The following is a 17,427-nucleotide window of genomic DNA, read 5'->3' as shown; positions in this document are numbered from 1 at the left end:
CCAATCAGCACAACTGACTGGCATATGCTTTGGTCGTGCAGAGGAGGCTGGTAAAATGAAGAATTAAAAAACAAATTTGCCCAGAAAATGTGTTCACACTGAGGAGTCTGAAGCCAAAAATTTTCATAAATGCTTCCTTTTGTCCATAATTGGAAGAATTTGTTTAAATTTATTATTACAAGCCACAAAAGACAAAGATCAGACTGTCCAACTCTGCTTGAAAGGCCGAATACAGCGTTCAGGCTTTATTATTATTTCTATATAGCTGAGATTCTACCGATTGGAGTGTTTTGGTTTTTTTTTTTTTTTGTTCCTCTGTGTCTTACCCTTGGACTCGTCCTCTCTTTTGCTCTTGCTGGAGCCGGATGTTCTCCAGCTTCAGAGGGCTGGGGATGAAGCCGATCTCACAGCCCTCCTTCACTAACCGGCCGATCCACCAGTCATTGTTGAACTTCTGAAGATCCAGAACCGGGAAAAGAGAGAGAGAGAGAGGCTTCATCAGAACTTCAACAAAAAAAAAAACAAGACAGCTGGAGATTTTGAATTTTAGCACTTCTTGGAATACGACATGATCGGGTTTACTGCGTCAGAACAGTAAAGGTACAGCCTTGTAAACAAACTGTTAATTGTGGAAAACCATATTAAATTGGCTTTTACACCCTTTCTTGTGACATTTTATGACGTTCATGTCATCGTACAAGCACGCTTTTTTATTTTTATTTTCACTCTTTGAACCGAGTTTGATTTTTACACACGGAAGCAGCTGAAACTCGAGTTTAAAATCAGCAAACTGTAATTCAGAAAAAATAAGTGTCATGCATTCAGATGGTTTCAATAGTTATAAACACAACATTCAACGTGTGACCCCTCCCTCCCTGCCTAGGCTAAGCACCGGCAGCAAGTTTTCATTTCCTAAGATGGCGACGGAATGAAATGATCGTCCAAAATGTAAAAGATTCTCTCACCGACCTAGGAAAAAAAACTGCACCTCTCTATGTAGCCTCACTACATTTCCTTTTTTCCGCAGTTCACATGTGTGATTTTCAAGCTTTTCAAGCCCAGGAGAGCCTCAACTCAGCAAAACAAGAAAACCCAAGCAGAGGGCAGGGTCTCTGCACACACACACACACACACACAACACACACTACTAGTGGCTCAGAAGTGAGTCTATACACTGTTTACGGAAAATCCTACTCATTCTGCCTTTAAGCAGGAGCAGGTCTTAGAGGAATCTGATATAAGATAAGGAGTTAACTGGATACAACTGATTGGCTGACTGGTATACTCCCATAGGATTATCATGACTTTTGTGAAGCAAATTTGCAACCAATTACAAATGTGATGCCGCCTCTGCATGTTGTGTAAGCCATCATGTGACCGATATGTTGCAGCATGCGCATAATGATTCAAAGTCATCATACTAACACACTTAAAATGCTTAAATCTTTATTTTTTTTAACACCGCATTGACTAGAAACTCCCGATGTGAAAGCCAGCACTTTGAGCTGATTCTTAAACCAAAACTAACTGAGGTGGCTGCTAATTTACCAAGTACAACCACAAAGCAGGTGGCACAACATTCAACTGCAATGGGACTCACAGCTCTTGGTCGCTGCCCAGTTATTCGTCTATTTATCTCAAAGTGGGAACACGACACACATCGCTTCCCGTGCGCCACAGCGTTTTGATTTGTCAAAGAGGCGACACGACACCCACTCAAACTCTGATCCACTTATTTGTTTAATCTCTTCCTTTCCGCTCCGTTCTCGCTTGTCATAAAGAAAACGCTCGTGCTATAAATAGGTGTTATCCACTACCACTTAGGCCCATGAGACACATGCTATGGAAGGAGGTGAGTCACACAGCCACGTCCCTTTTAAACTGCTCATAGAAAGCAGCCCGGTAGCTGCGTAAGGCTTGCAGTGTGTGTATGTCAAAGGGCCGCAGCAACCAAGCAGTGTGAGTTTAACAGAGAGGTATTTATTTTGAATATACTAACCATCACAGAGGCTTTTAAAGGTAAACCTAACTCTTGGTGATGTGAAATTGCTGCCGGTTGGTTTAAGCAAGATGCAATTTATCAGTAATGTAATTTATCATGTAATTTATCAGTGAGCCGGGGCGCTGATGACCTTTGTAATTTTGCGTAGTGCACCTTTAACTGAGTATGAGGCTTATCTTTCCTCACTTGGTTTGACTCGATTGATTTTAAATGGCTCACACTGATGTTTGCAGCTGTTTCATTGTTAAAAAAAAAAAGACATCCCATTGCAATTGGCTGATATGGCCACAACATCATCATCATTTTAATAGCTTTATCAGTGAAGATGAAAATTTTAATGCAAAGATTATAATTCCAACTAAAAGTTAGTCATATCACAATCGCGGTATCTGTAAAATTAATGACAGTGTGATTTTTCTTTCCATGTCGTTCAGCCCCAAATGTCCTAAATGCCTAAATAACAGTATTATACCTATATGTGAGTGTTATAATGCACACTTGTACCTCTTTTATGTGAAGGAAATCCTTGGCATCGAAGGAGATGGCTGTGGCTGGCACTGGCACATCTTCATCCAGCGCTCCACAGTAGCTGACGTTGGTCTTCACTGCAAACGCCACAGCTTTAGTCTGCAGGCAGAAGAGACACTTCAAGTCAAAGGGAAGGTGGAGGGCGACACCCCACCCAAATATCCATGAGCCCTTCTTGTGTGTGAAGTCTTATTCTACCAACACGGGATATACAACTCGCCTCATAAAACTGTATGAATTGATTATCCTTGTATGGAGACGGCAGGTTTTTATATTAAGGTGAAAACAACACATTTAGATTTGGTTTGTGTGGTCTGGGTGTGATTTAATGAGCGGGGGACTAGTTTATGACTTTTTTTTTCTTTTTTCTTTTCATTTTTAATGTGGGCAAGGTTTAGAGTTACCCTTAAGAACATATGGACATAAGGAAGTTTATTGTCATTGTAATTTGCAGTTCACAAGATTAAAAGATTAAAAGTACACACAACATAAGACAACAATAATAAATAAAAATGTGTGCTTTAAGTTGGTTTACAGTACAAATGGTTGTTTTTTTCATGTAAAACTTCTAAATATGTATTATTGATGAGCAGAGATGATTTTTTAGGGGCTCAATAAACGGCTGGCGGGGCTTTAGGCAGTGAGGTCCCGCAGGGCGCCTACCTTGGCTCTCTCCAGCTGTATGGCAGCCTGCTGCTCCCTCTCCTGCCGGCTTTGTCCTGGTGCCTGACTCTGGCTCGGGCTCTGGCCCTGGACCTGGCCCTGGACCTCCCGCTCCTCCTCCAGAGAGACATCTGAGTCCGATGGTCTGCTAGTATAGGAATCAGCTGAGCCCTGCACACACAAGCCACATGTACAGCTTAACAAATATTCACTTTTTTCTTTTCTTTAAACGTTTATTCATCCAGAGAAAGCAGGTTGAGCTCCACCGGCTTCACGCTCCAGCAGCTCCACACACACACCACTAGCTGACCAGCACAGTTGCTGTTGCTGATCACATATAATTATCAACTTCATAATTACTCCACATGTAGCTCGTCTCGTTGTAGTTCCCCTGTCTCAGTTTAGTAAATTTTACCGAGCGTCCAAAATATGGGAGTCGCTGCCTTTTCATTTCTTGAGTTTGTCTCCACGGCAGTTTAAAAAAAGCCCTGAAATCACTGAAATCACCTAATCAATCAACATTTTCCATATGAACTGCTGATTTATCAATACTTTCCAAATCTATAGGCCTATTATTATGAATTTTTCCTTTTCTCAATTTTTTTTGTGTTTACTGTCTTTTATCTGTTGTCTTATGGACAATACAAGCTATATCATAAGTGTGTATACACCCCAGAGTGTGTGTTCCTGATGTGTGTGTACATGTGTGGCTGTGTATATTGTGAGTGTCTTATGACTATGACTTGATTCATTATATTTCTTTAACCCTATAAAGCCTGACCTATGAAAGAATTGGCAGAAAATTCCAATTTTTTGAAATTGAACCCTTTATTTAGTCCTATAACAAAATGTAAAAAGAAAAAAAAAATTCAAAAAATATGTTATTACACGACCTTTCTGGTGTATGATATATGATATGTACTTGAAGTGCCAATGGTATGGTCCAGGGTGAACAGGGGAAGTGTTCAAAGGTATTCAACAGTATTTTGGTCAAGTATTGTTTAAACTGAAAATGGAATGTGTGAATTGATAACGTGTATCATATATGATACAAATGGCTTTATAGGGTTAACAGACGGGTATTAATGGAATGCATTGTTGTCAAAGTGCTATGCTATATTTATATTCTTTTTTAATTTATTGGTATGACACATATAAATTGTGTATACTTATTTCCAATGACATGCTGCCTACAGAATGCCAAATTTCAAGAACCTTTTTTTTTTTTTTTTTTTTTTTTTTTAGGTTTTTAGGCGATCCTACCTCACATTTCCCTACTAATCTTATTTTACATCTTTTATAAAGTTTCTTAAATGTGTAAATCCGCAAACCAAACCCGCCACAGTTTCTGTTTGGAGTCTAAAAACATTGACAGTGGAGTCCAGTCTGCACACAGAGAAGCTTAGATTAAATTACATTAGACAGGTTACTTGTCACTGTGGAATTAAGGATGTACTAAATTTCCACGTCAGAGCTTGAAATTTTAAAATTTTAAAATTTTAAAAAAATCTGCATAACATGGAGACATTGGAGAAATTGGAAAACCTCAAGCCCTCAGTTCCTGTATTTTAAACCGACAGTAATGTAATGTTAGTTTTTTCCGGACGTGCTGAAACCCTGCAGCCGTGGGTCTACGCCACACCATCAATCACAGCATCTGTCTGTGTGTGCCTTTATTCATAAATTCATTCACCAGAATAATTTAAACTCGTTGCTTAATCAGCTGATTAACGGTTTGATCTTTGACTCTGGGTGTAATTTATAATGGCGGCTGATTGTTTTACAGGTTCAGAGGCATGCACTAGGCATGTTTGGCCTTCATTTGCTTGGATTTACCTGATGACTAATGTGATATACACAGTATAACTGCTGATTAACAACTTCATTTTCCCATGTTTTATTCTCTCCCTTATCTCCAGAATGATTTTTAAAGAAAATAAGACAGCAATTATTCTCCTCCTCTGACACAGTAACCCACCAGAAAATGCGTGGTTTGGGAATCTTGTCACATTTCTTTTCTTCTAGGTAAATTATAAATAGTTACATTGTAATCATGTCAAATCTACACTCCCTTATAATAAATCCACTGTCACCATATCACATTCCATCCTTTGTCACATCCATTAAAAAAATAAGTCAAACCTTTGTAATATGACAAACTAGCGCACACACCATAAACTTCGATTAAAAACGAAATAATTTTTCCTCTTTACCAGAATCTGTTGACCGTTGTTAACACCCCTCCCAGCTTTCAGAATTATCAATGATTATTTTATTTTATTTTGTCTCATCAGAGGTTATTACGGTTTTGCATTTTTCATTAGTTTATATTTTTCATTCAATTTGACTTTTTGTTCTCAAAGTCAGTTAAGTTTTAATTTGATTTTTCAGTGTGCAAGTTTTAATTTTTTGAGAATGCTTAGTTTTAGTTTAGTTAGTTATTAGCTAGTTATTACTTTCAGTGTTGGTTTTAGTGTCTTTTTTTTGTAATATGGGGTATTTGTCAGGGGCGAGATTGAAAAAGGTCTTACTTATTATCCATCTGCTGGGAAAAACTGCCACAGCTAAAAAGAAATTAGAGGATAAATTTCATGTTCACCCCAAAAAAACAAGGCTGAGGTATGAAATAAAATGACAAGACATTTATTGTACCCATCTATTATTTTGTTTAGTTTAGGAAACTCACAATACAGTTTCAGTTACTTATCTTTTTTTTTTGTAAAGCCTTGTTTTTCATTTTATTTCAGTAGGCAAAAGTGGGTTTTTTTCACATATAATTTTTATTTTCGTCAACACCAAGAACCTTGGTCGCATCATAAAGAAACTCTCCACAGTATATTCGAGCATCTTACAGAAGGCAGACTGTTTCTTGAACATAAAGCAAATGATAGTTCCGAAATTATAAATTGTAACTATAGAAAAAGGATGATAATTTCAGCTCCACATGATCCACTGGGTAAATAAGACAGCTTCAGAGTTGCTGTAAGGTTAATTTTTCCTTTGACACACCAAGGCTAGGCTAATGACACCCATAGACTTCAAGTCATTATGCTAAGCTAACAGGAAATGCTACCCATAAGAACCGAACCACTGGACGTACAGAGGTGAACATGGTATCGAACATCTTGTCTCAGTCTGGATAAGTCGGAAAAAGGGGATTTTGCCCAAAAATATTGGAATATTCCTTTAAGGCCTTAAACTTAGTGATGTTATTCTGAGGCTTTCTTTTTTGTCAGCGCATGAAAGGATGTCACCAGAGAAAGAAACACTGCTGGTTGCCAGTTAAATTTAGTTATTACTTGCAAAAAGAGGTAGTTAAATCAGCTTCAGCGGTCGAGAGCCACCAGCAGCAAACTGAGGCTGTGAGTCTGACTGATTTGGTGTTGAACAAGGTGTTTCTGAAAAATGTGTATGCTCTACCTGGATAAATTGAGGTGCACTCTCTCTGGGGTTTATTTTATTTTATTTTAACCCTGAAGCTCTCATTTCTTGAGTTTCATCCAGCGAGATGAAATGCAGGTGGAAATGAAAGGCGTGGTTCGTTAGGAGGGAGAGTGTGATCCAAACATCTCATCGCGCGCAGTCCCTCATTTTTACAAAATAAAGCCTAGCATGATATACTGAAGAAAGAGCAAACTGCAGTCTAGACGGACACTCAGCCGTTTCTTCATGCATTTTTAACCGGAGTCGACGCCAGAGAAGGTCAGACACAGTAACACCGACAAGCTGAAGTTCCCCAGGATGGAAACTTCACTCAGGGTGGAAATGACATTCATGAAGGTTTTGCTCCATGTAAGCATGCTAGAGTCTTTCCAGTGAGCCAGCATGAACAACCCTGGCTCTGCTGGACCTAAATGCAACAAAACCTTCATTAATATCATGAGCAACACCTGTGTTTACCTGCTACTTCATGTCAAAATTGCTGCTGTGAAGAAGCTCCATTGCACGAGTCCACATGTGACTTTACAGGTTCCAGAGGGTTAAATATCGTGCTTTTAAGACCTTTTTAAGACCGATTTCAACTAAATTTAAGACACTTTTTTGGGACAAATCATCTTTTTCTTACACAAATCAGCATATTAGGTTATTGTAAAGGTAAATCCTGTGTTTGTGAGTGAGTGCAGAGGGAGCTTTTAGGTATGAACACAGTATTAGGAATATTCACGAGATGGGTCTATGAAGTTTAATAAGTGATCTTTAGGTGGTGTTGTAATAAATCGACCCAATATGTTTTTCCATTGAACTTCACAGGTACTGTAAGTATTATAGATACTGTAGGATTTCTAGATCTGATCATGGATCATGGATACATGATCAGATCAAATGTTTTATGTTGAAATTAAGATCTCTTCAAGTCAGATTTAAGACTATTACTGACTATGTAAGGCCTGATATTTGCAACATTGAATTTAAAACATTTTAAGGGTTTTTGAGTACTTGCACCCAGTACAAGCTTTGTAATTGTGTACCTAAGGACTCCAAATACAAAGTTTTTCACGATGGTTTTTAGACCGATAAATGCAATATAACCACTGATCTATATAGAGAATGAATGAATGAATGAATGAAGTTATGATCAACTCACTCTGCTAATAAGATCCTCAGTTTCTCACTTGTGACTCAGATGAATAATTGTGTAATTTACTTAAAGTTTACTAGCTTGTAACATATGGCTTCCTTGAGTCAGGTCTTTGCCAGGCTCTCAGGCCGCAACCTGATGATGCCAGTAACCCAAAAAAAAATGTTTGTTGGGTCGCGGCCGGTCTGATCGTTCCCGTTCTGCCGTCCTCACGTAAAACGTCCGGCCGCTAATGAGCTGAGGAACTGAATTAAGGAAGACAATTCGTTTCAAGAGGAGACGCTGTGGTCATCATCAGCTAGGCACTTTTTTTTTTCTTCCTCCAAGCAAACAGCAACGTCTTACTTCAGCACACCGCTCGACTGAATTGTGTCCACCCAATCACAAAGTGCCAATCATGACAAATTACAGGCTTGCTTTTTTTTTTTTTTTTTTTTTTTTTTAATTTTAAGGGCACTCAAGAGGGAGCCGGAGTAAAATTTTAGAACGATTTTTGTTCCGTGAATAAACACAAAAAGCATTTTAAGGAGGAAAAAAATGCCCGGGGTAAATATTCTTGCTGGACCGGTCCTACTTTTTGGATATTTTTATTATTAACCAATACACAGTGTAATTATTATCTTTACAGATTCATGAATGCAACACACTTCAGATCACCCTGCTATCCTGGCTAATGTGATTAAAGCATTTGTTTGGCTCTCTCCATCTCTCTACAGGGAGATTCTCTATCGACGGTGAGAAGGCGGTATGGATCATTCGTGTCATGCTGAATTTGGCGTGGAGGCCGGCCGCTCCGTGGGAATGCTGTAGCTCCCGAGCCTTCGTCCCATGGAGGAGCGTCAGCATGTGACTCATCTACATCAGAATCCACTTAATGACATCATGATGCATGTTCCTCCCTGCCTCGGCGGGGGATACACAACATGCCGTTGCAGGGAAGAGGGAAGAGGGAAGGAGGAGGGGGTGGCGGTGGCGGTGCTGGTGCTGGTGCTGGTGCTGGTGGAGGTGGTGGTGGTGGTGGCGGGGGGTCGGTTACACCTTTAACAAAGGCGATAAATGCAGCAATGTGATGAATGAGGATTTATGATGTCATCCCCGCTCCTGGAAAAGCAGTGAAAATGGGCCTCGAGCAGGGGGAGGAACGGGGGAATTATCATTTTCTTTGCCGTTGCTCTTTCTCAAAATAGCGTCCAAGTCGGTTTTGTCAGAGCCACGGTGTGTGATGAACGCTAAATGGCTCCTCCTAGCCCGGGTGCTCCGCCGCCAGCCGCTCACATACAGGGCTTGTGGCCAGATTGCAGCCGGATTCAGCACCATTTGGTTTAACACACACACACACAGAGCCGCACATCGCACACACGCACATATAAACGAAACGGTGTGAATGTCACACATCACCTGTCATCTCCCTGATGCATGCACCCCCCCCCTCACCAACCCCCTCCCCGCCGCCCACCCACCCACCCAACCCCCCCCTCCCCTCCCCTCCAGCTGAGCAGAGCCCACGATCACGCTACGCTGTATCGCTGGCTAACCCATCACCATCAGAAAGGCCTCTTATATGTGTGTGTGTGTGTGTGTGTGTGTGTGCACCACAGCTGAGCCGCTTCCATCAATAAACACACACACAGATGGCACACACTATGCTAAGAGAGCTATGAAGCAGAATCACACACACATAAAAGAATTCATTAAATTTAAAAAAGGGAAAAAAAAAGGAAAAAAAAAAAAAAAAAAAAAAAAAGGGCACACACTTACCGCCTCCGAGTCTTCAAATCCATGCAGGTACAAATTGTCATACATGGAGGTTTGCTATTCCAACAAGCACCTCTAGAAGAATGGAGGAGGAAAAAAAATGAGAGCGGAGGTGGAGGCGGAGAAGGAGGAGGAGGAGGAGGAGGAGGAGGAGGAGGAGGGAGGGAGGAGGAAGGGGGGAGCCACCACAGAAGAAAAAAAAAAAAAAGGATGGATGAGGGGGGATGACGACAATCCCCTCTCTCCACAGCGAAAAAGAAGACGAAAAAAAATATCTCCCCCTCCCTGTGGATGAGGCCTGGTCCCTCTGGAGGCCCGCCGCTCGATGGATGCTACTTCTCCCTGAGCCCGGAGCGCTGCTGGCTGGCTTACATTATAGGATGGAGAGGCTCTCCCTGGAGGTGGCCCGATCCTGGCATTTCATTTCATCAGCCTTCTCCACACACACACACTCACACACTCACACACACACACACATATATATATATATTTATATCTACACAGCAAGCGGCAGCAGCGGCAGCAGCAGCGGCAGCAGCACAGCAGAGGATCCTTCCTCAATATCCAAGTCTGATGACAGAGCCAATGTGCAATGAGGTGATTGGCTGGATGGCCGTCCACTCAGCTTGGGTGAACGCTCTCCATGATTTGGGTGTGTGTGTGTGTGTGTGTGTCGGTGCAGAGAGGGGAGGGGGGAAGTCTAGGAAAAGGAGGAGGAGGAGGAGGGGAGCAGCATCCTCCATCTCCCCATGTCTGTATCTGCATCTCTTCCTTATTCTCTCCCTATTTAATCTGCACAGAATCTGCTTATTAAATCACAGAGGAAGAGAGGGGAAGGTCAGATGGATGTTTGTGTTTAATCGATAAATTAAAATTAAGGTTATTTTTTTAATTGAGAATCATGTTATCGCCGGCATATCTGTGCAAAAATAGCAGGTGTAAGGAAATAAAGGCAGTAACAATGCAGGGATTGATTCAGGAATGCCGGGAATCGCGTGCAGCGCTGTGTTTTTCCTGTTCGGGGACGCGGTGGTGTTCCAGCAGCCCGGCTCTGACTCATAAAACATATTCCCTCGAGTGCCCGTGTGGCGTGAGCAATACGTTAGGCAATACATTTCTCATTATGTGGAGCCCGTCACGCTCATTCATGTTCGGGGGCTGCATGTGCGGCTCAACGGGACGTTTTGGTGGTCATTTGTTAATTATTAGCGTGAGGCTTCCAGCCGTGTAATGTCCGGAGAAAAATCATTAAAGGCTTCGCTGTTGTGTTTTAAAATCAGAAATCAGAAACCTAAATCTCGAGAGCAAAATATATGTAAGCATATGTGAAATTATATGAGAGAGAAATAAGAGAAAGAAATAAGAGAGAGAAAGGGAATATTACTACTAATAATAATAAAAATAAAAATAAAAAATATGTGAATTAGAAATGTGTAAAAGATGTGTAAAAAAAAGTGCATTATGCAAATATAAAAAATAAATAATAAATGAACATAATTAATCCTACAACAGCAATAATAATAATAATAATAATAATAATAATAATAATAATAAATCCTACAATCATATTACTACCATATATACAGAAATTAGAAATTGATTATGCAAAATGGGTAAAATATGTAAAAAGAAAAAAAAAAAAAAAGGGCAGGGGGGAGGCTTTGTTAATTAATTAATTAATAAATTTCCTGACTTTTATGAATAATGCAGGCTTGGGTGGGCCTGTGTGAACATTTTTTCAGCCAGTGTGATGGATCTAAAAATAGCTCCTCAGCGGTCACAGCGGTGCAGTTAACACATTTCACCACTAGATGGTGGGCTCTGGTTCCATGTTCAGTCAAACTGCCTCATCTGTGCTTCGTGGCTGCTCTTTGCTCTTTTGGCCAAAATTCTGCCAAATGAAAGCAGGTTTGTTCTTCCTGCAGCGTCCAGTGGAAGAACAGACGTCACTGAGCTCTAATGTGAGTTTAGCTTCGCTCTTATTCTGAAGTTACAGGAAAACCGGAGGGACAAAAGTGGCACGGCCTAAATTATGCAGGTCGTTGTTGTTGTGTTTGCAGGATAAGAGTTGGAGTTTGGGTGAAAAAGACAAGAGTCCCACATATTTTGACTGACTCACACACACACACACACACACACACACTCTTTTTTTTTTTTTATCTTGTGTGTATGCTAAGGAGAAAACCAGTCTTGGCAGACATATACTTACTTTTCAAAATACAAAGCCAATAAATTCTTCCAATTACAGCTTTTTGACAAATAAAACCGGAAAAACTATTTATTTATTTATTCAGTCATTCATTCATTCGTTTATTTTTGGGGGGAAGAATTTTTTTTTTGTTTGTTTTTGTTCATTTATTTTTTATGTTTTTTTCACATTTTGGGCATAACTTTGTGATAATTTTATGGCTTTTTTTTTTTTTTTAACAATTGTGGTAATTATACCAGTATTTTCTTGTTTGTTTGTTTTTTGCCATTTTCTGTTCAATAATTTTGTGGCAATTTACAGTTATTTTATTGTATTTTAATTTAAAATACTTATAAAAAATAATTTTTCTTGCATTTTTTTAAAATAATTTCTTGCCATGAATGTTTTACTAATGTATTTTTTTTTTTTTTTTTTTTACTCATTTTGACTTATTCTGGGGTCATTACTTGCCACCTTACAAATCACCGTTTTTCCCATGTTGTTGAAAAAAATTCAGTGAATTCCCCCAAGTTTCAGAAGGGTTAGGGAATCTGCTAAACTGTAGGAAACACTTCCCACTGGTCTTGGAAGTCTGGATAACACAGAAAATTTGGGAGTTTTTTTTTTTTTTTTTTTTTTTTTTTAAATGGTGAGTAGCAGGAAGCCCAGTGTGCCGGATTCACATGCCAGGCCTTCCCCTGCGACGCTGTACCTGTCTGAGGATGAAGCTGGTGGACGTCGTGCTGCCATCGGACCTCTTGAGCCGGCTCCTCCTGGAGTAGGTCCCCCGGTTCACCTGGAGAACAAAGAAAAGCCACGTCTCAGCCGGCAGAAACACACAGAAACACAAAGCACAGTCTCCAGAAAGTCCGAAAAGAGTTCAGATGGCTCTGACTTAATTATCAAAAAAAGAAAAAAAAAATAGAGTTGAATTTTCAATGAACAAATCAAAAACAGAACAGAACAACAACAAAAAAAATATGTGCAAAAGTGATAGAGAGAATATGAAAGAGAGAAGGTAAGTGTGCAGAGTCAGGAAAACAACGATTTGAAAAATACAAAGTTTGTCTGATAAAAAGGGCACTGACAAAAAAAAGATTCAAGTGGACATAACAGTCCAAAAAACATACAAAGGTGCACAAATATGGCCTTCAAAATGGTCTTCAAAATAAATAAATGTACGCAACTCATGAACACAAACAATAGATTTTGAAAGTAGACAAGATATCCTCATTTTAGTCAAGCTTTCTTTTTTTTTTTTACTTGTTTGGTTATAATTCAGCTCTACTCCTAGTTCACACCTGGTTTTGTGTTAGTTTTAGTTTGTGATAATAAACATGGGATACATGATAATATCAGCACGACACTGGTATTAGCCAATATGGGCTTTAAAGTGAAATATTGGTATGTAATGAAAAACTTCTGCTGATATGTGAAATTAGTCAAATCTGCCCTGGTTGTGGCTGTGTCATGATTGTCTCAGGGAGAATGTGATATGAAAATAAATGTGGCATGTTTTACATTACCTAAGTTGAAGTACTTTTCTTTTCTTAAGTGATTGTGTACATTTTGAAATACAGTGGGCCTTCACAATAAGAGCGGGTAAAACAAAAAGTTAATCCCACCACAGTACTTGATGCTCTCTGCAGTGAGGTGGAAAAATATGTTGGAAAGTTGGAAAATATTGGCATATCGGCAAAAAAAAAAAAAAGAAAAAAGAATCGAATATCGTGCATCCCGATAGTGAAGCTGGTTAATTTGAGCCGCGCCCGTTTACCTCGTGTCCTCTGTAAAATGCCTCCAGCAGTTCATTTATTTCAAACTGGGTTATGGGGATTAACTCAATTTGAAGCCGTGACGTATTCAACGATTCCCAAGGCTGACAAAGTGTGCCGACTGAGTGATGTTAAAAAAAAGAAAAAAAGAAAAAGAAACTCAGGCCCAGATTTGCACCGACAGCGTGCCGCGTAGTCGTCCTGGACGGTGAGACAGCCAGCAGGGACGAAGCCCAACACCAAAGCCTGTCAACACCCACCGGTGGTGGGAGGCTTTACCAGCCACGGCGGCAGGTGGTCGCTGTTTTCTCTGTCAGCCGCACACAAGTTTCACCAGGATTTGGTGCGAGCACGGTTTATCCCCTGTCCTTAAAATATCCAATAATGAGAAAATTAGCAAACAGAGGAGAATCAGACAGGAGCAGGGACGGGAGGAGGCAAAGAGAGGAAACGCTTAGTAGCTGCATGGATTATATTTCTTCAACCAGCCTGAAATTATTCTGATTCACACGGAGGCTAAATAAAGTGATTTAATCAGAATAAAAGTTTTTGGACCTGTGCAAACTGGTTCAACCTGCTGGATCTGATGAAAATATAAATATGATCTAGGCTAAGTCATGTTTTTCAACAGTGGCGCCCCATTCAGGTTGTCCAACAGACTGTAAAAATGAAACCTGGCTGGCTGGTTTGGACTTTTATTTTATTAACAGGCAGCCTTCAAACTTTTCCATCAGCTTTTTGATTTGCTCAGTGGTTGATTCGTTCGTCTTTTATTCCAATCAGATTAAGAGTTTACATGGTTATTAGGTGCTAATATTTTCCAAGTGAACTGATTATCAAAGGTTTATACCACGACTTTCAATCTGATTGTTCTGTTATTGTGATTATTAGTGGAATATTAGTGGTAATATTAGCAGAATAATAGTGGGTCCTTGTAAATGCAGCTAAAGATGAGTTTTCACTCGGTCCAACCCCAGATAGGTGTTACTGTTATTGTTGTTAATATTATCCTGTGTTTAAATGGTGTTCCAGCATCTCATGATCTAAATAATAGACCTAAAAAACCTAAAGAAATAGAAGCAAAAAGTCCAATACTTGGTCTGTTTTCACATGAAATTTGTCAGATGTTAAGATACTTAAAATTACCATGAAACAGTGGTTTTAATCCAAAGCTACTGCCAATCAAAACTCATGGGCACTGATCCTGAGTGCATCAAAGTCAAGTTAGTGTGTGTGTTTGTTTCTTTTTGTCAGTCTGTGTTGCTTCTTTACTTTACTTTCCTCCCTCCTTATTCAGTGCGATTCTTCCAAAACACCCAAATATAGCAGCATTGTTAATCTCCAGGGATCCCAGTTAATTATCTGCCTGTGATTCGCCCCACTTCTGCTCAAATCTCCAGAGTTAGTGACAATGTCACCGTTAAAGAGTCAGAACCTACTTCCCCAAATTGATCTAACAGGGCCATTAATCTGGGTCAGCGTCTAGCTTTCCCTGCTCCGCTTTATTAACTTCACATCTTGCTGGGGTTTTCATTAAAAAGCCATGCCTAAAATTGTCCCATAAACAAAATACAGTTTGGCCCAGTGTGCAAAAACCGAAAACTAAATTACTTATGAACTAGTTGCATTTTCACACCAAGAGCCAAGACGTGGTGTGAAGGATAAAGTTGGCCAAGCAGTGACCCACAATATAGCTTTTTAACCTCAAACGTGTGATATTTTTAGTCATGAAATGCACTTTCTACCCAAATATTCTGGTGTACTTGGTGTAAGGGATTCACCATTTATCCACTATTTTATTTTATTTATTTAATTTTAAAAAATCAACATATCAAACCAGTGCACTACATACACAACTGCCCCTCATCATTGTTAAAGAAGAAGACTGTTGGTGTATCAAGAGTCTAACGCAATGGTTTCAAAGTGGGGGGAGCACAACATTTTTTTCCTAGGATGGCAAAGTCATTTTTTAACATGTTGAATGGTCATTTTGTCTTATTGGTTAAGGTTAGGGTTAGGTGTAAGTTGGCTTTTGCTAATAAATAGGGAAAGGCTCTAGAAAATGAGTGTTAAGCCAATTAGTTCATACCTTCGCCATCCTAGGAAAAAATATATATGTATAGGGAGCACCGGGGGTCCTTGGGGGTCTCAAGCAAAATCTGAAATAGTTTAGCATTTATGTAATTTAACTCGCTAGGATTTTTCGCAGTGCAAAACATGCCTAAATTATAAATCATTAGCCTATTTTAACATCTTTCTGAATGTATTTGTCAGCAAACACTTACGACATCCAAACTGTTTACTACTTCAAGGCAGACTGTGTGGTTTCAAATCGAAGGGCGAGCCACTTTGTTATGATAATTCTCAAAGAATTTAACTTACCGTAAATGTTATTTTTAAAGTTTTCACAGACAGGTGATATCAAAATACTGTGATTCGGGACACATTTTTAAAAAGTGCTGCATCCTTAACATCGATTATCAGAACTCAAATTATGAACCTGAGGATTTATTCTTCCTTAAAATGCATCCTTCATTAGTAGTTGTTAGTAGTTTTAATAGTAAACAAAGTCGTGTACCCTCCCCTATGAAATTGCACAGGCAGCCTTTTAACACAAGCCATATATCTTATCAAAATATTTTCATACCAGGATCCCTTTGGCAAAATCATTTCAAATGAGGAGCCAAGCTTAGCCAAATTAATGTTGAATTTGCGGTTCGGCGCTTGATGAAGTTTGAAAAATCGACTACATAAATCAGCTATAATGCTCTTCGGTATATTTGAATGTATGCCGAACACAAAAGTGGACCCTATAGATCTGTGTTAAATGTGTTTAATTATGTTCTATTGAATATTTTGATGATTACACAATGAAATTTTAATAAATATCAGATTTTTCAATGGAGTTTGGCGCACACAGGCTGTGACCTACCTGAAAGATCGGCGCCTGGATGCCCTCGCCAATCTTGTTCCGTATGTAGATGTGTCGGGACATTTCGGCCAGCACATCGGTCCAGAGGGCCGGCTGCTCCGGTCCGGCCCAGCGGAGGGGTGGCGGGTTCCGGACTGCCTGCTCCAGCTTCACGCGCCTCCGGCCACACCACAGAGCATGAGTGGTCTCGAGCCTCTGAGCTCCGCACCTGGAAGCCAGGTGCTCCGCTGCCTGCTGCTGCGCGCGCGGGGCGGTGCCTCGATCGATCTGCGGCTGCTGCTGCTCGCGCCGCTCAGAAACAGGTGTGCCTGACAGGCACACAGACAGGCAGACAGACAGACAGGCAGCAAAGAGGGGAGGGGACTATTTTTATCCACGAGGACAAACCTCATGAGGCAGAAAAGTTACAAATGTAGGGAGAAACTATTTCAGGCACCAAAAGAAGACAGACACATTTTAGATATGGTGGATTTGAGAGGACTGAACTATTTCTGGCACAAAATAGCCTATTTCTGGGAAAAGATCCTACTGTAGGTACCTGTGTGAAGCACTATTTTAGGATCCAAACACATTCCAGACACTAGTACAAGGAGCTATTTTAGCCACAATCACTTTTTGCACTAGAATGAAGAGTTTCAGGCACATTGCACTTTAGGTGCTAGAAGAAGGAACATGTTAGGCATCATTTTATCACAAGAAAACAAAGCCATTTTAATCATGAGAATGCTTTTTTGCATTGCCTATATGTTGATTGGCATTTCCACATCATCAACATAATGCACCATTGTGCATCTTTCTGCTATATGCTTCCTACTGGAGATATGTGAATTTTGACCTCACAGTGACCTTGACCTTGACCTTTAACCTAGATATTCCAAAATGTAGTCCCACATTACCAGTCCCTCCATTAAGTTTCATCCAAATCCCTCCATTAATTTCTGTTATTTTTGTGAGTTATCTCATAAACATAAACAAACTCATGTATGTTGTGATCAGGTCTGAACT

General features: G+C 39.9%; 1 protein-coding gene across 5 annotated transcripts in view; it reads right to left on the bottom strand.

Annotated features, from left to right (window-relative positions):
* LOC115373075 (voltage-dependent L-type calcium channel subunit beta-4-like) overlaps nt 1-16,689 on the bottom strand; it is a 32,895-nt gene extending 16,206 nt beyond the window's left edge. For 2 of the 5 annotated variants that reach the window (XM_030071321.1, XM_030071327.1), the window contains exons 1-5: nt 16,423-16,616; nt 12,428-12,511; nt 3,194-3,364; nt 2,507-2,629; nt 327-454 (exon numbers count right to left, since the gene is read on the bottom strand). In XM_030071321.1, the coding sequence (XP_029927181.1) occupies nt 327-454; nt 2,507-2,629; nt 3,194-3,364; nt 12,428-12,511; nt 16,423-16,485 (569 nt within the window). In that variant the 5' untranslated portion in view covers nt 16,486-16,616. Of the gene's footprint in view, nt 1-326; nt 455-2,506; nt 2,630-3,193; nt 3,365-9,530; nt 9,713-12,427; nt 12,512-16,422 lie in introns of those variants that run through there. The other 3 variants (XM_030071354.1, XM_030071344.1, XM_030071336.1) reach the window with 3 other exon arrangements.
* Nucleotides 16,690-17,427: the final 738 nt, after the last annotated feature.

The sequence above is a fragment of the Myripristis murdjan genome, chromosome 2, assembly GCF_902150065.1.
Source record: "Myripristis murdjan chromosome 2, fMyrMur1.1, whole genome shotgun sequence".
NCBI lineage: Eukaryota > Metazoa > Chordata > Actinopteri > Holocentriformes > Holocentridae > Myripristis > Myripristis murdjan.
The sequence above is the reverse complement of the archived record's forward strand: the minus strand, read 5'-3'. Positions and strand labels throughout refer to the sequence as shown.